This window comes from Hetaerina americana, unplaced genomic scaffold, assembly GCF_022747635.1.
Source record: "Hetaerina americana unplaced genomic scaffold, ioHetAmer1.1.p SCAF_3, whole genome shotgun sequence".
NCBI classification, from domain to species: Eukaryota; Metazoa; Arthropoda; class Insecta; order Odonata; family Calopterygidae; genus Hetaerina; species Hetaerina americana.
In genome coordinates this window covers 3,603,727-3,629,660 of record NW_027286874.1, presented here as the reverse complement: position 1 = coordinate 3,629,660, position 25,934 = coordinate 3,603,727, and the positions used below count along the sequence as shown (strand labels likewise).

The following is a 25,934-nucleotide window of genomic DNA, read 5'->3' as shown; positions in this document are numbered from 1 at the left end:
AGAATGCCCATGTTATTCAGTTAAATTCCCAAAAGCAGGAAAATTGAGTGATATGAGATCCATATTGTGATTTATATCAGAAATTTAAATTAATTTTAATGTTGTGCAGGTATCGCTGGAGTCAACTCTTTCAATGACAATCAAAGGGAAATTACACCATCGTATCCCTGAAATGTTCCCTTGACTTTAAAAAGTTTTGCTGAATGCTCCATGGACTAGAAATGAATATGCTGAGTTTTAAATTATATCTTTCCTTAGGTTTTGGTAATTGGCACAATGCAAACCCTTGGATAAACAGAGGTCAGCAAGACCAACTTTACTAGGTGCCTGAAAATAAAATTACATTCAGCCGACAGATTAAGATCATATACGCCATGGCAAACTTGTCAAAATATATTGTCTATGTTATTATCTTTGTGAAAATACAAATTAACTTTGAAAAAATACTGGGCCAGCCACAAGGATTTACACAGCCAAGGAAACATTGGATTCAACTTTAGTGACTCCAAGGCTGGTGACCTGTAATTCCAAAGATACTTTCTATCCCTAATGGCAGACTGTAGTGAAATTATGGCACATAATGAGGAAGACACCTTAAGTGCTCCACTGCTTTGGGACCAAGCAACAACATCTCACTTTTTACACATTATAACAATGAACATTTAAGGGTGAATACTGATGTGCGGCCTAATCCCGACTTTGACAGATAGAATCAAAATTAACAATATTACAGAATAACCAAAATAGCTAACAAATGTCCACTGCATCCCATTACTCTGGCTTTATTTCAATTTGAAAAACAAAAAATAAGGTTTGATAAACATAAATAACAAATAATTATTTTATAGGTTAATACTTACTCAAAAAATCAGATCTATGAAAGATAAGTGTATGTTTGCGACTAATATAAATTAGAGATTCTACTAAGAGCTTCAATTTTGAAATGAGAACATACTTTCAGTGAACCTCAGGATTTACTTCGACTAAAGTATTTCTCTGTGGCATTCTAATAAAACCTAAGTCTGAAAAACAACAGAGACATACAAAGCCCTACGATAACACACTAATTTTCCAAGTAATTGGACCGTTTTTATTTAATTTGTTCTGAAGTGGCAGTTTTCTACTATGTATACAATTTCTCCTGAAGAAATCTAAAGGACTGCAGTCACCCAAAAGGACAGTGCCATCTGAAGGCCAGAAGGACCTTCACACACAAACACATTAAGCTATGGAACTGCAAGTGCCATAGATGGAACATTACCCTCAGCACTTGAACCCTTGGCCATACCAATAGGTGTACATTCATTAAGTCACTAGAGGTAGAAGAGAAGAGGAGTTTCTCTAATTTCAATATTTTGGTAAATTAAGTGATCATCATTGGGTAGTTGAAGTACGCCACAGCCATACTTTCTTTCCCCGAGTAGATTGAAGAATCAAAAATGGAGGAATTCCTCTTCTATCATAAACATAATGGCTCGAGGAGTACACACCTTTTGATACTTATAGACAATCGCTCACATTTCATCATTTGGCAACTTTGTCAAAGACTACATAGAGCGAGAGAATTTTGTAGGGCTGTCATCCAAGGGAAGACATCAGATTCCATCACCACGCTCATGAACGACAGTGGATTCTTTCATATTTTAGGGAGACTGGTGCCAGACAAGAGATATGCGGATGATGAATACAGGAGGTCAGCAGGAGCACGAACGAGAGGGGCACTCCCCAGCAGAGTCGTCCACATTCAGTGGCAGGTCGTTGCTTTGCGATGCTCTGCGCCCGGTGAGTGCTGGCAGTGATACTCCATCACTTGGCTTTGGCCTTCCACGTCGTCCTGGGACCATGGCTCGGTCCACGGCCATCTCCATGCGCTTCATCACCTGCTCCAACAGTGAATCCACAGCCCTTGCCACATTATGGCCAGTGGCAGCACTGGTCTCCAGATACAGCAGGCTGTTTACACCATAAGAGAGGAAACAATACCAGTAAGCATCAGGTGCAATGCTAGAGTGACAACTTCTTGTTCTTGGTGAGAAATGGCTGGACTACATTCAATCATAATACAATTACACACCCTCAAAGACATTCAAAGTAGTTTATTGACACTGAGGGAGTTCAAAATGTTTGCTGCATTTGAATATTTTGCAACACCATGCTCACTGAATAATTACAAAAACTGACATTCTTAAATACATGCAATTTTATTACAGAACAGCAATGACCAATAAAATGAATTGGCACGCCTGTCTCCTATGATTTTCTATGTAATTAAGAGGCAAATGACCATTAAATTAACATTTGAACTTAAGTATCAGTAATCAATTTACTGAATTTCATCCTGCAAGCATTTTATGACTATGAGTTACATTTTTTTATTAGTTACTCAAAGAATGAGAATGATTTCAAGAGAATAGACCACTACAAACTACTGTTTAAAAAATAAATAAGGGAATAATTTTACAAGTAAATTTCTATTCTCCCCCATTGATTGTGTTTACCATTACCATGAACTCCCAACAGCTGAATTAAATGAAATTTTAAAGCAACTGTAATTTTTAGAAGGTACCTATTATATTGCCTAAAATACAATCTAGTGAAACCTTCATGGGTTTTCCACAGAGTCAGGATTTCAGCAGCTAACATTTTGACAACTGACTTTAGAGTCCTGTTGAAAGCTGGTGGCCCTGACATGCGCAGAGGGAGGCAAGAATGGGGGAAATTTGGCTAGAGAGGGTTTGAGGAGGGGTAGGAGAAAGGCCTTGGTCAGCTGCTTAGCAGTGCAGCTGTAGGGGAAGGATGTGAGAACAGCTTTGAAGACATCACCAAGGATACACTTGAGTATTACTCTCAGCGAACAGATTTTTGCAATGGAACAATTTTCTACCTACATTAACACTATTCTCTCAATATTTAAAAAACTGTAGGAAATAAATAATTTGAAATCGTGTTTTAAATTTATTTACTTTTAAATATGTTTACACATGTAAATTAACAAATTTCCCTCGTCTATCACTTTCATCAGTTCCTAAATTAATTATAATTTCATTATGGAAACTGTCCATAACAACTTCACTTTCAATTAATGTTCTCTCTACTTCTTTCACTCTCGCGCATACATTTCTTCACTCTTCCGCTCCTAAGGGAAACAGTGATTCCCTAGACTCTCTCCTTCCTCATAAAAGTTAAAACTTTATAAATAATCTCCTGTGCCTAACTATGCAACAACTTTCCATTACCTACTTTTGAATCCATGTTTTCCATGGTATACTACTCTTAAACTACCAATAAAATTTTTAATTAAACTAAATCTGCCATTGAAGTATAATTAAATAATCTTATGCTGAATTTCTTAAATAAATGAATCTATAAGATATTTAGGCCTAACCTACAAAAATACCCTATTTAGGAATTTAACTCACCTCATAAAATAAACTAAAGATTAAAACTAAAGAATATTAAGGTCTGCTAACTAACAAACAGAAATAACCTACTAATATTATGCTAAGAATAACCTAAAGATAAACTATCTAAAAACCTAAATTAATCATTAGGAGAAAAATCTAAAAACAAAAATAGCTGACTAAAACGTAAAACTAAAGACAAAGGTTGAAAAAACAGTGAGGTTGGCAACGAGCACACATGGTCACGGTGAGGTGTCGAGAGAGAATGAAACTAACTTTGTACCCTTCTAGGAAGGAGTTAGCTCCAGGCCAAAACTCGTTTCTGTGCATGGGCCACCAGCTTTCAACTGAGTTATACCATAGTCCACTAGAGCACTGATGGTGGACAACATGGTAGAAAATGGTGGAATTATCCAATGAAATATTGGCAGCAGAAATCCTGAACCAGTGGAAAATCCACGAAAGACTTTAATTTGAATTATGCACCAGGAAAACTCCAAATCCTAACTAAAACACAAAATTTTTATTGGATGAATTTTGAGTTTAGCCTGAAAAAATATTTTTTTAATATACTCTCAGAAGCCCTCACAGTGTTGGAACATAACTATAACGAATTCCTCTGCAATTTTGAATAAGTTTTATTGCATTGAAGATAAAGATTCAAAATGATTAATCAATGAAACAACCTGATCTAGTCTTACATTGCCTATTCTCTCAGGAAGGGGCAGTTAATTAATAGCCACATGAAGGATAAAGAAGAGAGGCTAATTAACTGACCCATATTTACGAGCTATGTCCTTCGCTCTCTCTTCACTGATTACCCTTCGATCTTCCAAATCAGCCTTATTGCCACACAGCACCACATCAGGATCATCACAGTAGGCATGTGTCTGGAAGAATAAAACTGTTCAAAACCCAAGCCAAAGAATGTATGCACAATTGATCATAGCATTTTGTAGCAAGTGTACTCTAATGAAGTAAAACCTTTTTAACTGTTCTTCAAAATCAGAAGTTGGAAAAATAATATGAAAGATGACCTTGAGATAATATGTACATGTTTCAGTACCTACACAAGGGGTATTATAACAAGAATTTTAATTTTAATTAAAACAACTGATTCTTGAGGTAGATCATTGCATCTTATTCCAAAAAGTTAGACAAAAACATGGAGCTTTAAACAGAATATTTACTTCAAGGATGATTCAACTATGTAACTTGTGAGAAGAAAGATAAGCTTTGACTGACCTTGCATAAATACAGGGTGCAGTGCTTAAATCCAGACAAATGGAACTTTTGTTTACAAGCTAATGTACTTAAAAAAATACAAATGAAAATCGAGGGGGTCCTAGTCTGGGCTATTCGGGGGCCAGAACATTTCAATGTCATCTGAGAGGCAGTTTTGGACTAAATGACTTGTATGAGCTGGTATACTACCCTATTGAAAGACATACGGCCTCCCCAAGGCCACAGTTACCATCCACGGTTTCACGAAATTCTTCAAAACTTGCAGATAGATTTCTTTCATGATAGTTTGTTCCTTTTCAAAGAAAAGTGGCGGCATGATATCACCCTCACTGGACACAACACCTAGGACATGAACACTAGCAGGAAATTTTGTTTGAGCCACAATTGGGACGTCCTCCAGGTCGTGGGCGAGCCAGCGATCATTTCTCCGGTTGATCTCGACTTCAACGGTGAAAAGTTTTTCAACAGAAAAGAATCTGATTTGCCCTGTAGCTTCATTTCTGAGAGAACACAATAGCAGGTTGCAGCTAGCAATCCGCTTTGTCCTGGCAGCCAGGCAGTCAGAGAGCATGTGTCGTATCTTTATGTGTACGACTTGTATTGTAAGTCCTCCTCTGTCATTCAACGCATTGCTTGCTCGCTAACATTCAATTCTGATGCTAATTTCCTCAAGGATCACCCCAGGCCCTCTAAAATCCTGAGGCTTCTTGATGACTTCCGCAGTTTGTGACACACGTTTCCTCGAATGAGGCTTCCTTGCCAGGTCAGTGAAACCTTCCCCAGACTTCTCTGAAGCATTACACTGAGCCACAATATCGCAAACAGTTGATCTGGGATACCTGAAGAATCGAGATATTTCACTGGGCGAACGCCAGTGCAATAGCGATATGGTGTGAAACTTTCCATAATAGCAGCTCTTTGATTGTACTCCGCAGGTGTATGTAACATCTTGGCCATTTAGAGGTAATGACTAGATACCTATAGCTTTCAAGAACGTCAATCGCGACCACCAGTGGAACTACTTTATGGTGAGGAATTGAAATTTGTCCGGATTTAAGCGCCGCACCCTGTATATTCTAAAGAAGTATCCTTCCAAGAGGAACATTACAAAATTCATATCAGTCATCACTGACTGTCTATTTATGACTCCATATTAGCTACTTCCTGACAATTTAAAACCTGAGGCAACTGTAAATCTGATGTACTAAATGTAATTGAAAATCACCAGGATCATGTATTCATGATCACCAATTATTTAAGCAATCATAATATAATAACTCCTCCAAAAATTGGAGGAGTTGTTATATTGTGATTGTTTAAACCCTCATCACTACCACACATCTAAATTTTAGCCCTCATCACTTTCCTTACTTTCTGGCCGAGTATATCTCTGCGTCTAGGCAATCAAGTCAATTTCTCAAATACTGTATTGAAGAAATGTAGAAGCATAACTATCCTTCACGTACTGTCTAGTACCTTTAATGCACAAACGTGGGCCAAAAATTACAAGTGAATTTTTTGACATTTGATAAACAATGAAGGTGATTTTAAAATTTAGCTCTGTAGTTCGACAAAACTATTTCTGAAAATTCTTCTATTTGATTAACAATTGAAATAGTTTTTCATCTGGTGAACAACTACTTCCCAACACATATAACAATATGAAAGAATTGATTTAGAGACTTCAAACTTAAACTATTGTTAAATAACTTAAGGGTTAACAGTACACGCCAACTGCTAAATCAAACATCCCTCAGAATTCTGCTCACAAAGCATTCCCATGGAATCTTTGAGTGACCTTTTCTCTCGCAGAATGTTGGTCACCATGGAAATGCATAGGGATTCTCCTAAATCATAGTGAGAAATAAAAGAAGGTAATATCATAACATAATTTTTCTAAAAAATTTACTCAAGGATCTTTTAGATAATAGGTTCAGTAAAAACAGTCCAAGCCTCACCTTACTGCAAATTGCAGGGTATTAGAGTACCATTTAGTGGGACCTCTTGCAGGAGTTACATGGTTATGATCATACCTGGATTGATTCGAGGCAAAGATTCCTGGCCAGTCCAAATTATACTCTTCTCTTTGGGCATTTATATTTATGTCCATTAACACTACCCGCTTGCGATATACTAAGTGCCATGAATTCTAATTACCAAAGGTGCATTGCAATGAAGCCAAGGACTTGGGCGGGCCTCAAGGAATTATACATGATCCAACAGGTTATCCCCTCGACACCAATGACTCCAATCAACATTACGCATACACAACCACAAAATTAGTACATTATGTGACAATAATTATCCCAACTATATCTCTTCCCTCTAGGTGAATGCATTCATCACTCCCAAAATGGAAAAATATTTTTAAATTACAATAAATATTTATTTTTTATATACATTTTAGTGCACACCATGATTAGTCCACATTTCCTTCCTTATTCTCATAAATTCTCATAGATCACCACAGAATCACCCTCAAGCTACATGCAAACCTAATCACCTAACAGCAATTGGTAGGTGGTGAGATCACCATTTTGAGAGAATTAAAATACGTAATATACAATCTTTAACCAATGGATTCAGTTGGTTATACGTAAAAAAAATTCTGGAAGGTAGATGTCAATCAGAACATAAATACCATATTTTCTCATCGATAACCCACGTGTTATCCATGCAGAAATGTTCAGGTGATCGAAAAAAATGATGATGCGCATTTTGAAATGAAAATTGAAAAGCACCCATACATTAACATACCTATGTACACAGTAACTTAAAGGAGAGTCTCGCATGCCTTTCTAATTGAATTCCATTTTATACAGATCTACTACTGTTACAGTTATTTGATCTCAAAAATCCATGAGAAAAAGAAGAAACATATAATTTCTATACTTCACTTATTCTAATATGCAGTACTTCTTCATTCTAATGCATAGTACTTCACGTATTTGTAGAATACGACGTATTATATACAGGGCTGTATAAATATAAGATAGGATAGATCACTCGAATCCAATGAATTTGTCACCTGAATCACAATTAAATGAATTAAGAGCATTTATTATATCTTCAGTGATATCACTGAGTTCACTCTCCAAAGTTAACTCTTCCTCTCGTTGAAATATTGCCTAAAGCTTTTTCAAATCCATTTTTTACACAAGTAACTCAGACACCCTGCCAACTTTCCAGGGTCCACCGGCTTATTTCCTCATAAGACACCCTTTTAATCCTTCCCGATTCTGTGTAGTGTTCCATAACAGACATCATCCACTTTTCCCAACTAGAACGGAACTTTGATTTAAAAGATTAATTAATGGATAAATTCTGGCAGCCTCACGATTTACTTTTTCTTTTGTGAACTTGATGACTTCTAGCTTAAACATGGCTGTATACGATTTTCTTCTTCATGGAGTTTCTTCTTTATATGTGAGTAGGGATGGGATAACTAAGGAAGGTGGGAGATTTGGTGGAATATCAGTGGCTATTCATGTGGAGGGAAAGTGTGGTCGTGCAAACACCCACGTAGAAGGCAGGGCAGACGTTACAGGAGAGGCGATATATAATATTTTTTGAAGTGCAGGTGGCGACCGGTTGGGAGTTGGTACTAAGTGAGGGGGAGGGTCTTAGAAGATGGCAGCATTTGCGGCGTAGGCAGTTGCATTGTGAGGATAGGGGCGGGGGAGAGACAGGGGTGCTCGCAGTTGGTTTTGTTGACTTGAAGATGTCTCGCAAGTTTGACGGGCGTTTAAACGAAAAAGAGGGACAATGTGGGAATAAAAGTGATATGGACTGACTGTTATTAATAACTGGGAAGAGGTCACGGATTAAATGTTTAATTTTGTGTGTTCCGGGGAAGAAACTGGTGACAAGATTTGGGCGTTTTGGTTTGGGGAGAGGAGTGTATTGGGTGGATGGTTTGAGGATTTTACTATTTAGTAGTTTTTCAGGGTACCCACATTTTCAGAGAGAGTCATGTAGCTAGTCCAAGTATTTCTGTTAAGAGGGGGTGTTGTTGCAGAGACAGAATCCACCGACAGAGTGAGAATGGGATGGAGTGCTTTGCATGAGGTGGATATCAGCAATCGAAATGAAGATGCTGTTGCTTATTGGTTGGTTTAACGTGGACTGAGGTGTAAAACGTATTGTTTTGGAGGTGAATGTCCACATCTAGGAATGTGATATTTGAATCAGATATAGAAGAAGTGAAAGATACCAAGGAGGAGGAGTTGAGAGAGGAAATAAAAGAGGAAAAAGTTTCCCATCCGTGGTACCAAAGGAGGAAAATGTCATCGATATAGCAGGCCCAGAAGAGTGGTTTGAGGGTTTGTTGATGCAGAAAGTCATGTTCTGGTTTACCCATAAAAAGATTGGCATATGCAGAAGCCATATGCATTCCCATTGCAGTGCCTTTTATTTGTAAATATATTTTGTTGTTGAATTGAAAAGCATTTTTGATGAGGAAGATTTGGCTCAGTTCAATAAATAAATAAATACATTTATGTACATATATGTATATATATAAATGTATATATATATGTATATATATATATATATATATATGTATATATATACATACATATATATATATATATATATATATATATATATATATATTTATTTATATATTTATATATATATATATATATATATATATATATATATATATATATATATATACATACATACACATACACATACATATACACATACATATACATATACACATACATATAAATATATATATATATATATATATATGCTTTCATAGACGTAACACGGAAGTGCCGAATAGTACAATACACAGTAACACATAATATAGAAATACAAAAAAAGAGAACACTCACACGTATTTTCTTGATATTTCGACGGAAACAATCCATCTTCCTCTGAAGATATAGAAGTAATGCTTCTATATCTTCAGAGGAAGACGGATTGTTTCCGTCGAAATATCAAGAAAATACGTGTGAGTGTTCTCTTTTTTTGTGTTTCTATATTATGTGTTACTGTGTATTGTACTATATATATATATATATATATATATATATATATATATATATATATATATATATATATATATATATATACATACATATGTGTGTATATATATATATATATTTATGTATATACATACATATGTGTAAATATATATATATATGTATTTATACATACATATATATATATAAGCATGGCTTCTGTACGCGTTCATGATAACTGCGAAGCCCTGGGTATGTGGTATCAGTACAAATTCATGATTTCATGAAAACTACAGAGTTCTGGGTGCTTGTAATACATAAGGTGGGCGTTATCGTTGGGAAAATACGGTAAATATGTAGATGTGTATATATGAGGGTGGTTCAATAAGAAAGGGCATTCCTGAGGGAAGTTTATGTTATCATCGTGTGCTTCCATCTATCAAACGACGGTGAAACAAATTTCAGACTGATTTAAAGGTTAGTTTGGATTTGGCAGCCATTTGAGTATGACGTGTTTTGTGATTTTTGCTGAGGTAGAAAAAGAGCAGTATCTTTCGGTAATTCGCTTTTTGTTTTTGGATGGGAAGAAATGCGAGGAGATAAAAGCAAAGTTGGATGCTGTTTATGGGACACTTCGCCATCTATGGCGCCATTGTCGGCCTGATGGGTGCCGAGATTGCTCACGGTGGACAACAAGTATATTCATCCAGAGTTGTCACCGCCAAACTGCATGAACTACGTTATGAATTGCTGCTGCACCCCCTGTATTCACCTGACTGGCTCCCTGAGACTTTTTCTTATTCCCTAACATGAAGAAATGGCTCGCGGGAAAAGAATTTAGCTAAAACAAGGAAGTTATCGCCGAGACAGAGGCGTATTTTGGAGTTTGACAAATCCTATTTTTTGGAGGGGTTAAAAACTGGCCGGAGCATTGGGAGAAGCTTATCTTTCTAAAAGGGGACTATGCTGAAAAATAAAAAAAAATGTTTTCGAAAAAATGGTTTCTTCATTTCTAACACGGGTACTTATTGAACCGCCCTCATTGTTACAAACCTGTGTAGATGCCATTTGCTAACTGTAACACGGACATATGTCATGGTACACCAAGATGATTAACTTGCATTATAACTAAATAGTGTGGACTTTTCACTTATTACAAATTTGGTTACAGCTTGAATTGCAATTTTTTTCAGAATATTTTTCAAAAGATTACAAAATACCTCAAATTAGTTTTATTTTCCACTGAAGACATTTTGATCCATTAAAAAAAACATACTTCACTTACTATTTTCAAAACAATAATAAAAAAACTTGGAATGCTTGTATTTATGCAAAACTTCTAAGAAAAAAATTACTTTTTGCTATTATTTCATAAAGTCAGAATCTGTGCTCTGACATAACATGAACATGTTAAAATAGAACTCTTAATAGTTTATCCAATGCAATAAAATCACCTAAAGAACATAGAAACTTTGATAAAACACTCCACAAACTGTTTACTAAGAAAACGCAAATGGCATTATGTGGAAACTTAGGCAGTTACATTTTCATAAGAAGTCGTTAGTGGTTAAGTACTGTTGATTTAGCCAAAGTTAGCCATGAAATGCCAATATTAAAACATGGAGCCCTTAAAACTTAACACTTATTATGATCAATATTGTATCAAATCAATCAAGAGTCATACCCGAAGTTGATCAAGCCAATTTCTTATTTCCAAGAAGGACTGTTCATTAGTCAAGTCAAACAGAAGTAAAAAGCCCATAGCATCCCGGTAGAATGCAGTGGTAAGACTGCGGAATCTACAATGGAAAGGTTTCATTAGATATTAGGTATAAGGTTAGCAAGCCAATACAAAATACACTATGTTGGTAAATACTAAAAAAATATATATAAGTGAGTTAGGGCTAAAGGAAGATGTAATTACTTCACTTTTAATGTTAACCTGCACATGAGGTACTTAATTCCACACAAAATATGTATAGCAAGTGCAAATGGTAGCTATACCACAGCAATAGGAATCACTTTTTGATTATATTACCACCATAGAGCTAACACAAAGAAAATAATGATCTAAAAGAGGAACTTTACTTCAAATCATTGCATCAATAGTGAAGAACAGCAATGAGAGTTGCCATTTAGCTTGTACAGAAAACTTAGTCTGATTCCTCCTTATGAGGCTAAATTTTGACACAAAAGGCGAGACTGCTGAAGTAACGATTTTACACTCTCACTGCTAGGTATGAACTAAATTCCTATGAGAAGAAGACGCCATTTTGGAGGAACATTTTTGTACTTGGGGACCATGCGTATTATATAGCAATTCTGAGCTCAAATTGTGTAATCAATCCTAATTCAATCTTTGCTCAAAATATGAAATGCCTCTGATTCATAGGGAATGGCCATTATGAGAGTCTGACAAAAAATTAGCACTTTTCTTCATATTTAATTGTAATGTACAATGTGTTTCAGATGATCAAACCATCTTCCGGTAAAAGACAAGATTCGACCTGTGGAAAAATGTAAATTTGTTTCATTCATAATGACGAACTTCCAGTACATCTCGCCTGAATATGTTGAAAATATACTGTCCATATTTTGGTAATTATCATTTATATATTACTCTAGCACTAATGTAATAACAATGGGAAAGGTGAGGCGGCCATGTGTAGCATTCCTTCATTGTAGAATTATAAGGCACCTGTGAGGCAAGCCGACCATCAAAAGCTTGTCGGGACTTGTCTTTATCGAAATGATGGCAGTGTGCATATATGTATGAGTGTGTGTGCATATGTTAACTTTTTTCTTTTCGATGTGCAAATCGGTGCTAAATGAATTTATGTCCGTCTATATGTATTAATGATGTGTACATATGATTGTAACTATAAGTTTAATGCCTAATATATTATGTATACGACGATGGGTTAAATAGAAGAAGGGACCATTAGGTCTCAATTTGGCCAAACGAAGACCTCTATCTATCTAACAAGGGAGGTGAGTGTCAGAGTTTTCCCTTCCTCAATGCTACGATCAAAATGGCATTTCTTAGAATTTACAGGAGGTCCTTATTCATTATAAATATACATCACGGTGCAGACATGCTAGTGAGTATCTTAAACTGGAGTACCTGCTTTGTCAACAAAACAACTAACTAATTTTGCATGCACACCATTGTTACCATAGCATTGCTGCAGCAGTATTTGAAAAGAGAACTTACATTTTTGAGATCCCCTTAAAGTATTGAAATGTATGAGTAGTTAGAAAACATTAGAAAGTAGATTGGAGATTCATCATATTATTGAACAATACCATACAGTGGCTATTATAATTTGAAACTATAAAAAGAACTTATCCAATCATCAGTAATAGTAATAATTTTTACAGTTTTTAGAAGACATCCGATACTTATATTTAAGGACTTGTTAATAATCATGCAGTCACCATGTAATGCGGAATTGACAAAGGCGGATGACTTCACTTTGTGTCAAGATTAAAATATTAAAAAAATTACACAATTTTGAACATTCCAAAAACCATTTATTCATTCATGCCTCGCGCCCTTTGAGTTCATACCTTACAGTGTAATTAACTAATTTTCAAAAGGTTGGGAGTAAAAACAATTCACAATAACTAAAATATATTCTTTAACTAATAGTTAAAATGAGTTACACCAAAGGGCAAAATAGAGATACAAAACCATAACCTGCAAGCGGCTCAAGGAGAAGTCACACACTGATATCCCAAAATTCCTCACATGCGAGACAGCTGCAGCAAAATGTTAAATTACCCAATTATTCATGCAAATTGGTACCTTAAAGGTTAATTAAGGCAGTCAAAAGAAATCAATTAAATTTAGAAATATCATGATCTGAAGTTAATCTATTAATCTTTGATTCAGATTAGTGAAGAGTTAAAAATTTGCCATAAAATACGGTGACCAAATCCAATGGATGTGATTTTCAGACACCCACTCAAGGAAATGTGGATGTCTAGGGAAGGTGACTGACTACTTAAGCATTCAGGGCAAAGAGTGTCTGCTACAGGGGTCAAAGTTAATGTGGAGAGAACCCAAGGTCTCTCACTGGCCTACTCAATTAACGCTCCCAGGAGAGACTGAATGGTTACCAACAAGAAATTTTAGATATGAGTATGAGCAGTTGTTCTGTGGGCAGCACCCATTATAGTTGTGAATTCGATTAACAATGTCAGAGAATCATGAAGATCAGACTGCAATTTCTGGTTAGTATTAATCCTAGAAGTACCTCTCCTGCCCTGCTGTATCCCACAGTTGAAGGTGGATCCTTTGACTACGCCCCTGAAAGCCTTCTGGATTCTGTGACCTGTACACCTGTAATCAAATCACATTACTAGTACATTCCCAAAATGGAAAACTACATAATTTGCAAAATTCCCAATCAGCACGAATGTAACAATAGCCAATGATAAACTGGTAAATCAATCAAATCAAATCTATATCATAGGTGAAATTAAGGAGAAAGCACACACTCCAAAACTGAGCAGATGATACATTATTCTGTTAATTACTAAAATGTATGCATTCAAGATACAAAAACAAATCCTTAATTATTGGACTCACTCATTGGACACAAATATCTAAACAACAGGTGACATGGTTACTTCAAATGACCTCCTCTTAATTCCAACACAATGAAGTTTATGTGAGCTGCTGCCTATTCCAAAAATTTCCCACTGATAGGAAAACTTGCTCAAGTGTAGCCAAGTTAATTTTAGAGCTCTCTTGAAGTTTCCAAATAATACAGCAATAAGGGTATGATACTGTTGGATTTTTGAAATAGAAAATTAAGACTAACGTCCTTGGTAGTTAAGATAATGTGATTAGAGGTAAAATACATGTTCTTAAGACTCTTCTGAATGTTGTTTATAATATGCTTCTTGCAGGACGCAATGATAGAGGAGAAATGCTCCAAGAAGACTTGGCCAGGAAGTCTCTAAGAACCACCTTATCACACAAATTGCCTCTAATTCAAACATTCAATTAAATTGGGATAGATATTGCAGAAATAGCAAACAAATGTCATGTGTTGAAAAAGTGGGTGTGGCAATGCAGGGGTTAGAGTGTTGGGCTACCAGCTAGGACTGTGTTTGCTTCTGAAGGACACCTTTGGGCACTCCCAATTTCGCCCAGAAGGCTGACTTTCAGGCACCAGATCATCCTGGGAAACCACAGAGAAAGGAAATGGTCCCCTAAAAGTGTGAATTTGACACACAGTTGGGCTTATTATGAGGTAGGCGCTACCTTTATGTATAAAACGAACCTTGGGAATGACTACTATGGTTAGATAATATTGATATATTTTTCTAATTTGTTTCAGATAAATGAAATATGCTCCCAAACAGAGTGAGCTCTGAGAAGAATCATTTTCACAATTAACTTTTCCTATACGTAGGGTATCAGCCAATGATCCTAGTTACAATTTGAAAATTATGTTGAGGCCATTGTGCCTCAAATACATTGGCCTAATTAATTAGAAAATGAATTATATGTGATATCTCTCCACATGGGTTAAAATCCCTAAATAGTGGAAGGGTATTTGCTTGGTCTAGGAGACACGGTTTTTGTAGCCTACTACGAGATAACACCGACTTCGACCACCATTTATTCTCATCCCATAAACTGGGTTACAAAGTGTGCGAGTATTACATAATCATAAGCAGCAAGATATTACTTACAACCATCAACATGTTCAATGATTAATGGAAACAAGGTTACTTTTGGTTTTGGATGACTTGGGGTACAGGTAATGCAGTAGCAGTACTCATCCCACTTTTAAACAGGAATATAGAATACAGCCAGGTTGTATTTGTTTGTTTATACATAGCGAGGAGGATGTTCGACAGAGCAAACATTTCCTGTCCTCCTCTGTCAGCTCTACCCTTATATTAATACCAAATTATTTTAATCTATATTTCAAAATTGGCCTCAACAACTCTCACATCACTTCAGTGGAAATAAAATAAGGACAAATACCCTGTCATTTCTATTCAAAGAATAAGACCATACACAATATTTAAATTAATTCTTACCAATCTTTTTTCTCTAAAATCGATCCCAACAGTTGATATAAATCTTGAATTATATACTCCATCGGTATACTGATACAAAAAGCTTGTCTTCCCGACTCCTGAATCACCGAGCGCCAAAAATTTGATCAAGTAATCATAATCCATCGTGTCAAAACACCTCTTGGAGTGTCATGAGAAAATTTGATAGAGCTCCCAAATGGATTTTTCAGCGTGCGACGTACTGGTGGTTAACTATAAAACAGCGAACAAATTGAAATTAATATATAATACACCCTTGTCCTTAAAGATACTTGACAAAATAAAAACCTGTTGCTTTCGCCACAATCAGTCTTCAATTGTCAAAATCAACAGGAGCGACCGTGCAACAGGCTTTCAAAGCTTACAAACGCGTCGAGCTTGTTATCACTGAACAGTGATCGAATACGTCGATATATCGTGGTCACATCTATTCGTCTGCTACCGGCATAATTCATTCGTCACGATTTGGATTTGGTGCATCCATATTTGGGAAAATTAAGATTAGAAAATGGGTAAAAACAACCCAAAGAAATATTCGAATTTGCTATCCATTGAGAATCCGGAATATTTATGCTTTTCTCAAACGGTTGACTAAGAATTGTCTTTTTTATGCTCTTATTCCGCCTACTATTAAACGTTCCAATGATAGAATGCACGGTGTTTGAACAACTAGCACCATGGAAGCAATCGAACTCCGTGCTCCTCTTACTACGGAGTTCCAAACGCCAAAATAAATGATTAATTTCTTAGCTGTGGCTTTATGACCTTAGACAAACATATTATTTAAGTCATATATATACCCTCGAGGCATGACAGCATAATTGGCGTCGTAACCGCGACTGCCATGGCGCTTGAAACTTTTAAAATAATTCATTATAATTATTTAAAAATTGACCAACATTTTTTCCCTGGAACTTATAAATAGAAGAGATCCAGGAAATCCATAGATCTCACTTAAAACGAATTACAAAATATAATGTAATTGGAATCATGATTTTAAGAGGAAAATTAAAAAAATCTTTGTTTCTCATAAATGTAAAAAAATATGTGGTAGACTGCAAAAATAACGAAATACTAGGAAAACCTGGCGGCCAATAACTGCACTACCACACTTGTCATCCCGCCTCCGCAGGATCTACGCTATCGCTCTTACGTCAGCCAAGAGGTCTCCAATTTGTGCTTTAAATAAAACATCTGCGCGCGCAATGGATCAAGCCCCTGTGTATTGTGTGCCTAATAACAAGATGTCTAAGGCTAAGAAAGTGATTGAAGAGGTGAAAGATGTTCAGAATTTGGAATTGGACCTTTCGGATAAAGGAATTGCTTCTTTTGATGAGATGCCTGGCCTCTGTGAGTAATTTATGCTGGGTAGAAGGAGATATTACCAAATATGGTATTCAGAAAAACTGGTTTCATTCCCAAGGGGGTGTGGCATTGGCCGCAGCATATGCTTTTAAACTATTATTTATATGGAAAACATTGCCGTTTAGCGTTGCATCAATATCTTGTTATGAACTTTCCAATAAAAATGCGAAAACAATTCAAATTTATTATGAAGTGGTCATAACTCTTGTATAGTGATCTATATTTTTATTCGCTTTGGGTATTATGAAAAGAATTTTTATTAAGGCTTTGAACATTTCACCTTTAAATGGTTCACAGGGTCAGAAATAGAAGTAAATGAAAAGAAAGGAAATTTTTGGGCATTGTGAAACGCGACTCACTAAAATTCTGTTTTAGGCTGTGGCATATTTAATAGGTAATGAGAAATGAAATTAAAGGAAATGTTTCTAGCTCTGTCAAATTAATTTCATTTTTGTCATGAAATGGCAATATTCTCACTTAAAAGTTTATCCCATTGCCTTTAGATTATGTCTTGTTTTTTACATTAATGAACAGTGCCACTTAAGAATTCGAATGGCTTGCTGTGTTCATTTCCCTTATGTATTTCTTTTATTTCCCCGGAAATCGCGGAATAATGAAAAATATATATAAATGATCGAATATACTTAGACGTGTCTGAATTACTGGCACAATTAATGTACAACAAAAATTGGTAAATGACATTATTATTCGGCATAATCAGCCTCTCCTGATGTATGGTATTTTTGACAAATTAGTTTTCCTAGTCACTTCTACTGTCATGAATAAATGCATGTAAATATGTATGCAAAGAAGATGATTTAATTTTCTTCTATAAATCCGTACACTAAAGATATTGATTTCATTGCAGTCAATAAGATGAACATCACCAGACTGACTCTAAGCCATAACAAAATTCAAGGTAGAGTTCATGAAATGTTTCAAATTTGCCCTATTTTGGTTTCTGGGATGGATACTTTTTCATTATGAAATTAATTTCACAGTGGTACCACCTGCCCTCGCTGGCTTGATAAATTTGGAGATTTTAACTTTGTTCAACAATTACATTGAAGAGCTGCCAACATCTTTATCATCTATGACAAAGTTGAGGATACTTAACCTCGGGTGAGGGCAAATAAACTTGATTGAAGTGGCAAGGGCAAAGTTTTCCATTTTATACTATGGAATTGTTTCATAATTGTTCATGAATAAAATCCATGAGTTACTACTTCATAACTGAAAATGTGTGTGTTACATTTAAGGATGAATCGACTGAATGTTTTGCCCCGTGGATTTGGTGCATTTCCTGTGATTGAAGTTTTGGACCTCACCTACAATAATTTAAATGAAAGCAGCCTTCCTGGGAATTTCTTCATGATGGGTATGTCATGTATTTGCCTAGCGATCAGTTTTTCAGATGTAAAACCTCTTGTACACCTATACAGATAATTAGCAAATGCATACAAAAATAGAAGTACACATACAGATTGCAATCAAGTTTCATTGTTCCTTGAACTCTATAGAAGCATTTATTTATTAGGAGAGCTGTTACCTTTTCTGCACAAACAGGATTGCCCATGTGAGCTAATAGCACCAAAGCAGTTAATTATACATATGCGAACCCATTACCTCAGGGTCCATAGCAGTCTTCTTAGTACCGACATATGGGACTTTCAGGTCCTTCTGCTGGCTCATATCATAACCATACCTACTGGCATTCACTGAATATTCCTGATGGGTTATTATAGGTGCTCGTAATATTTGGTAGCTATTATATCAGTATTATGATAGATCTGATCATTCTGATAGAGATATGTTATAGGCAAAAATAATTGTTTAAAGGAGTTAGTTAGTTTACTTCATTGGGTGGAAAACAATACATAGATTGTGTTTTTCAAAGCTTTCATAATTTATACATAAATACTTGTATATTTTAGTCTTAAAAAAGAATGTTTCTTAATTGTTATAAATTGGATGGGGAATTGATGAAAAAAAGAAACAGGTTCTTGATCTTAGAATAAATTTTGATCAAAATATTAATTTAAAAGCTCATCGCTCCCGCATATAAGATTAATGCTAAGAACTGCATATATATTTTTTATACCATTGCCCTCACATTATTATATAATAGTTTTATTCATTTTTTAGTTGAATCTGAAGCTGTAGTTTGGTGCCCATACACAAAATTATATGCCAATACGGTTGAATGAAGCCAAAAAAGATTTGTAAGAATACATATATGTCAACTTAATGGATATGACTACTTAAGAAGTGAGGAGGGAAATACAGGGATTGATTTGGTTTTATATTGTTCATAACAGTAAGGATATATTAAATTGGAAAAGATTAATGAACACTTTTGTTAAAAGATTGGTAAGACATGGATATATTATTCCATTTTTAAAAACAAAGTATTATTCTAACTCACATCTTTATTCAATATATAATGAATGCAATGTTATCAGTAATGCTATTGACACGTACATGTATATTTTTGAAGAGACACAGTTGTTACTTGTATGTTGGCTAAAAACTTAAAACATTACTATTGAATCTAACTTTGGTTGGTGTATCTCTCATGCCTGCACAAAATGAACTGCCATTTCATTGCAATAATTGCTAACCATATAACTCACCAAATATTATTATGTTCTATATGTATCTGTATCAAGATCATAAGATATAGATAATACTGAATATAGGTAATGTTTAACGTTAAATGTTGAAGGAAATGATTAAATGAAAAAATCATGTTTATGTTATCATATATGCCGATATGTATATGTATGTACTTACTAGGTAACCCTGTTCACTTGAGCACCTCAGGACAAATCAAAATAATATAAATGAAAATAAACAATGTAATCTTTTCAGAAGAATTCAGTCAAGTGAGGTACTTGCATAATGGAAGGTTATATATGCTCCAACTCAATAGTTATTTTGTAACTAGAATTTGTAATGATAAGTAATGAAGTTGAACTAGAGAGAGAACAACATTGATGGGCACACACCTATATTTAGTCCTACAACATGCCACAATCGGTGGCGGTACTTGCTTGGCATTTATGGTCTTTATGAAGGCCTTTGTTGCAGTTGCTCAAAAAGAGTAATTGCTCCTTTGCTCTCCTAAACTACTGTAGGATCTGTTGAGTAGTAAGTAAGAGTATTGTAGTAAATCCTGGGGAAAGTGGGTAGAACTAAAAAATTCCATTGCTCAAGATTTTGGATAAAGTAATATAAGTACTTTACATACTAATATTTTTGTGGGTGACAGGACTATTGCGTGGACTGGAAATTCGTTGTAGGCATAATTAAACAGATCTGGAATATGGATCATCAAAACTGAAATTATGGCTCCTCCTGTGCCTATAGCCGGTGAATGTACAAATAATTCAATGGGTATTATTTATTTCTACATCTACATAATACCCCGCAAGCCGCCGCAAGGGCGTGTGGCGGCTTGCGGGGGCTTCTAACTACGCAGGATCAAAATAACAAGATTTTATTTTGTACATTGTATGAGTATAATTTTTATTTTCTGTGAACATTTCTAAGCTAAATGAATTAGAAAAATAAGGTATTTTATGGCTAATAAACTATGTAAAAATATCCTATTTTAAGGAAAAAACATGTCACCTATGTTGCTGTGTGTAATGTGTACCCTATCTTTTTCAACATATTTTATGGGAAAATGTGAGGTTCAGTAAGAAAGTAAGAATGTAAATTGTAGGAGGTTCTTCTATATTATACTCATTTTGCACTCTAATGTTAAAAACAAAACTACAAACTTATGAAAGCACATTGAAGAGTTTAATATTGACATTTTAACCTCCATGTTATGTTGATATTCATCAGTAACTGTAATGGTACTAAATCTTAAATGGTCTCATTCTCCATCTTGTTTCATAATATAAATAGTTTAAAGTCTTTCATTACAATACATTTCTAAAGGTAAGGATTTTGGAATGCCACATAATAATTAGTTTATTGGATGGATTAATGAATTCCTTCTCGCCCTAAGGCATATAGGAGGTTTTATTTGTGCTATCTGTTCATGTGATTTGAGAAGAATAACCGTGATGACTGTGGCACATCAAATGAAAATTTCTCAATCCCGAAAAGGTCTTTTTCTATATGCAATAATATACTAATGGACCCTTACTCGTGGAAGGGAGGGGTTATAATTATTCTTTTCTCAGTGTAATCAGGTTATTATAAATGAATTTGATAAAAGGGAGGTGGCCAATGGAGGGAGAAACAACAGCTATATAATGGAAGAATCAGTTTCATTATGCATATGAAAAGTTCAGAAAAACTATGAGCCAAAAATATTTGTTTATGCCTCAAAAGATTGCTACTTTCTTTTTCTATGTAAGTTTGCTCCTACAGGCTGTATCATGACATAAATACTTCATCGTTTATGCAAATATAGGTGATTAATGGTTTAATCTTTTCCAGTTTTCCTCAAAGATTCCACTATTAATCATTTTATCGTATATTCCAGAGACCCTCAGAGCATTGTATCTAGGGGATAATGACTTTGAAACAATTCCTGCTGACATCAAACAGTTGAAAAATTTACAGATAGTAAGTATGGAAAGGATAAATTGAGCTTCTAATGGCCTCTTTTAAGACTGTCTATATTAAATGATATTTCTTTGAGCCGTAAAGGGTTTTTTATAGAAGTAAGAAAGGATTGATATTGGTGTGGTGATTAACGGGGAAAGTTGATCACTCGCCAGTGGTAAGACAGATTCAGAACATTAGAACGTTCACATTTCCACTGGACAGTATTTCCCGAATGGGTTTCCAAGGAAATTGATCCTATTACCAGGGACCGTATCTGGAAACTTACAAACACAGTCACACCGGTAGGCCCAAAGTGGTTTAAGAGGAAGTTTTTCCCTTGCCAGGGACCAGGTTTGGGCTACCTTGGGTGCCACTTAACGTGTTAACTAGGAAGAGACTGAATAGGTTTGCGAAGAAATTTGTCCAGATGCCAGGTACCAACTTAAGGGGAATAATACACCCACACTCACTCACTTAGTTATTACAGCAAAGCAATACTAACACTCAGGAATGTGAAGTGGACAAAACACTGGATGGCCTGATGGCATTGTCAAATCCAAAAATGGTAGGGAATCAAGCCCTTCAATATAGAGAAAGAACAAATGGAAAATGAAGGAGGAAGGCAAAAAAAATCACAATCACTAGGGCATAACACGTTGTGAAAAGGGGATATATACATATTTTGACCACAAGGTGGCCCTCTTCAGCTATCTGAAGGAGGAAAACCATTGCAACACTAAACTACTACTAGGTTGAAGTGGAATTCCCCATAAATCACCGAACCAATCTAAATATTCCTCTCCTTTTTTACTTTTACAATACTCCCAAAAGCCCTTTATGGCTCAAGGAAGCTTATAAGATAGTAGGTGTATAAAGATTTACAATATGATTGAGAAGTCTCTCTAATAAATATTTAATCTCCTCTTGATAACCACTGCTTATGATTGTTATTTATCAAGCTGGTGCTTAGGGATAATGACCTCGTGGAGTTACCCAAAGAGATTGGTGAGCTTAGCCGACTGAGGGAGTTGCATGTCCAGGGGAACAGGCTCACCGTTTTACCTCCAGAAATAGGTAAGCTCATTGGCTATTTGTTAAGCAATGGCTATTTTTGAATTTCTCATTAGCATCTCAACTATTGGTTCAGGTGGAAGTGCCAAGAATGAAACTGGTGTTGGAATAAATGTTCAGAAGTTGACTTTGTGACTTCTGTTGTAAACATAATTTATTCCTGGTTCAAATCAATATTTAAAGAATGGACAGGAAAATTTCTTCGTGGCTGATTTTTCCATAATATTATTTGCCCTCTGCTTAAAAAGGTCCTTTGGACTTGCACAAAACCCAGTCCATCACCAGACTTATACAAATACATTTCTTCTGCCAGACATTTACTTGGAAATCTGAAGCTTTGGTGGGAACTTCTGCTAGTGCCCCATTGAGTGTTTAACAATTTCAGAAGTGTGCCTAATAATTCACTAGTTATATATGTATGGTTCCCTCCCATGGACTACAACCTTGACGTGATGGAAGAGCTTGTGTGTTCTAATGAACCATAGAGCTGTGCTTGCGGGAGCAATGATAATTGCTCCTGGTTGGGTCACCCATGCCAGATAGGTCGAAGGTTAGGAGCCAGACGGAAGGTAGTCCACGCAGCATCTGTTCCTCAGTGAGGCAGCTGCAAAGGCATCTGGCCCTAGTGGGGTGGCCATTGAGTGATGGTGTCACGTTAAAAACCTTATTGAGGAAGGCTAAGGAAAACCATCTCAATTGTCATTCCCAAGATTTAAATGATGGACACTACAACGAATATGAGTCCTGGCTACTACGGGGCTCAGCCCAATCGGCTGTGTGTCGTGCCCAGTAGCGGGGAAGTCAAGGCTTCCGCGGTCGTCATCCCACGAAACCCCTGCAAAAGAAAACCAGCAGCAGCAGGACAGAAGATGCAGAAGAAGACCAATTTAGTTATAATATGAACTTGGAATGTCAGGACAATGTTGAGGACAGGAAAATTAGAGAATATTAAGCAAGAGATGGAAATAGGAACAATTGATATTTTAGGTCTGTGCAAGGTGAGATAGAAGGGTAACGGGATTTACAGGAGTGATAGCTATAAAATTATACACGGCGGCGGGGACGAGAGCCAACAAGGGGTTGCCATGATATGGAATAAAGAGGTAGGAAGAAGCATAGTAAATATAAAACAAGCAGTGGATAGAATATTACTATTAGAAATGAAAGCAGAACCATCAAACTTGGTAGTAGTAGTAGTTTTTAGGGGAGGCGACCGACAGCTAAGGTCATTTGCGCCATAGGGGATGGACAGGAAAGGATGAAGGGTGGAGGGAAACCCGGCGTCGGCATTAGCCTACTCTTTACGAAAGGCGCCAAGGGGTCCGCAGTTTAACGTCCCATCCGACGGACGGCGTACTCACTCAAAGTGCCCTCCACAAAGCACCTCAAGTAGGGATCGAGATACCTCTGAAAAATATTCAACACCGCTGGGATTTGAACCCGCGTCCTCAGGGTGGGAAGCCAGTACGTTAGCCCCCGTACCATCTCGATCCCCTCAAACTTGGTGATTGTTCAGGTATACATGCCAATAACCAATCATAAGGAAGGAGAAGTCGATAGGATATATGATCAGTTAGTGGACATAATCGTGTGTGTTCCATCAAGGAAACATTTGATAGTGATGAGGGATTGGAATGCAACAATAGGCGAAGGAAGAGATGTTAATGAAGTCGGGGGCTACGGTTTAGGTACAAGGAATGACCGCATGGAGAAAGCAATTGAGTTCTGTAGGAGACAGGGGTTAGTCATCACCAACACTTGGTTTAGACACCACAAATGGGGTAGGTATACATGGAAAATGCCTGGTGACTCAAAAAGGTATCAGTTAGATTATATCCTGGTTAGACACAGGCTTAGGAACAGTGTGACAAATTCACACAGTTTCCTGGGAGCGAATGTGAACTCTTACCACCATTTAGTTGTTATGAATTGTAGCGTCTGTTTCAAAAAGATAAGGCAGGGGCAGCAGGTTTGGAATTGGAATGTAGAAACATTGAATAAATTGACAAGCAAGGACTATCACCAGGCTGGAGAAAATCATGGATGACGGTAAAGAGCTGAGTACTATTGCAGAAAAATGGGAATGTATCTAGAAAGGGATATCAAAAGCAGCAAAGGAAACTATGGGAACCTTTAATGGGAAAAGGGCAAAGAAACCATGGATCACAGATGTGATGATTACAGAGATGGATGAGAGAAGAAAATGGAAGAATGTAAACACAGTTAGGGAAAAGGAAGTACAAAGAGTTATATAATAAATTGATATGGAAACAAATAAAGCTAACGAAGCGTGGTGGAAGATGCAGTGCAAAGATTTGGAAAGTTTGCAGAGGAATGGTGAAATTGGTGCACTGTACAGCAAGGTTATTTTATTTATTTATTTATTTATTTATTTATTCAGTATAAGTCCGAAAACAGCACATTTTGGCCTTTACATCGAACTATTAACAACGATAACAATGGTCACATTTACAAACACCCAAGCCCTAGATGGAGCGAAACTCACCCAGGCGGGAATCGAACCCGCGACCCTTGGAATGGCAGACGAGGACGTTACCCCGCTGCCACCGGGGCCGGCGGGAAAAATCACTATCGGGAAATAAGAAGGGAAGATGTGCTAACAGTTAGAGATAAGGTGGGTAAGATGATAGTTGACACAGAAAAGATCCAAGAGAGATGGAACGAACATATTGAAGAACTGTATGGTAAAGAACTTACGCCAACAAGGTTAGATTTAGAAAGAGAACATGACGTAGAGGAAGGCAGCTTAGGTCCAGACATACTCTACGATGATATATGTATTAAGGGAGATTAAACCAAATAAGGCCGTGGGGGTAGACAACATTCCTGCGGAACTACTGAAATATTTAGAAAAATGTGGGAGGAAGAGTCTATATGCACTGATTCGTAGTATCTATGAGGAAGGAATCTGGCGGGTTGACTTTGTGAGATCAATGTTTGTTCCTGTTCCAAAAAACGTAAAGGCTATATCATGTGAGGACTACAGAACAATAAGTTTGATTTCCCATGCAGCTAAAGTTGTTCTCAGGATCATAAATAAAAGGATAGGGAGTAGGGCAAATGATTACTTAGGGGATGTTCAGTTTGGGTTTAGGAAGGGTAGAGGTATGCGTGATGCCATTGCAGTAATGAGATCACTAATCGAGAGGAATATAGAATCTAATCAGGACGTATTTTCCTGTTTTATAGATTTCGAAAAAGCGTTTGATAG

The 25,934-nt window shown here is 36.3% G+C and overlaps 2 protein-coding genes across 2 annotated transcripts in view; one reads left to right on the top strand and one right to left on the bottom strand.

Annotated features, from left to right (window-relative positions):
• Nucleotides 1-1,613: 1,613 nt before the first annotated feature.
• Nucleotides 1,614-16,010, bottom strand: Rab27 (RAS oncogene family member Rab27). Its single transcript, XM_071588037.1, has 6 exons — nt 15,989-16,010; nt 15,683-15,913; nt 13,879-13,964; nt 11,304-11,418; nt 4,179-4,291; nt 1,614-1,953 (listed from the first exon to the last, which is right to left on the bottom strand). Exons 2-6 carry the CDS (start codon nt 15,824-15,826, stop codon nt 1,695-1,697), a joined length of 717 nt encoding a protein of 238 aa, XP_071444138.1. The 5' UTR covers nt 15,827-15,913; nt 15,989-16,010; the 3' UTR covers nt 1,614-1,694.
• Nucleotides 16,011-16,666: 656 nt separating this feature from the next.
• The window catches only part of ics (ras suppressor protein 1), a 17,526-nt gene continuing 8,258 nt past the window's right edge, over nt 16,667-25,934 (top strand). The window contains exons 1-7 of the mRNA XM_071588771.1: nt 16,667-16,678; nt 16,833-17,050; nt 17,934-17,984; nt 18,067-18,187; nt 18,325-18,443; nt 21,567-21,649; nt 22,591-22,705. Coding sequence (XP_071444872.1) covers nt 16,677-16,678; nt 16,833-17,050; nt 17,934-17,984; nt 18,067-18,187; nt 18,325-18,443; nt 21,567-21,649; nt 22,591-22,705 — 709 coding nt within the window. The 5' untranslated portion in view covers nt 16,667-16,676. The remainder of the gene's footprint in view (nt 16,679-16,832; nt 17,051-17,933; nt 17,985-18,066; nt 18,188-18,324; nt 18,444-21,566; nt 21,650-22,590; nt 22,706-25,934) is intronic.

Bases quoted from the DNA above. Each gene is read 5' to 3' on its own strand.
- Rab27 (XM_071588037.1), bottom strand. From the start codon at position 15,826: ATGGATTATGATTACTTGATCAAATTTTTGGCGCTCGGTGATTCAGGA. The intron at 11,419-13,878 runs GTACTTCTAGGA...TTTCCATTGTAG, and splicing joins GATACAGCAGGGCAGGAGAG to ATTCCGCAGTCTTACCACTG. The intron at 4,292-11,303 runs GTATGACTCTTG...TTATTCTTCCAG, and splicing joins ATTGGCTTGATCAACTTCGG to ACACATGCCTACTGTGATGA.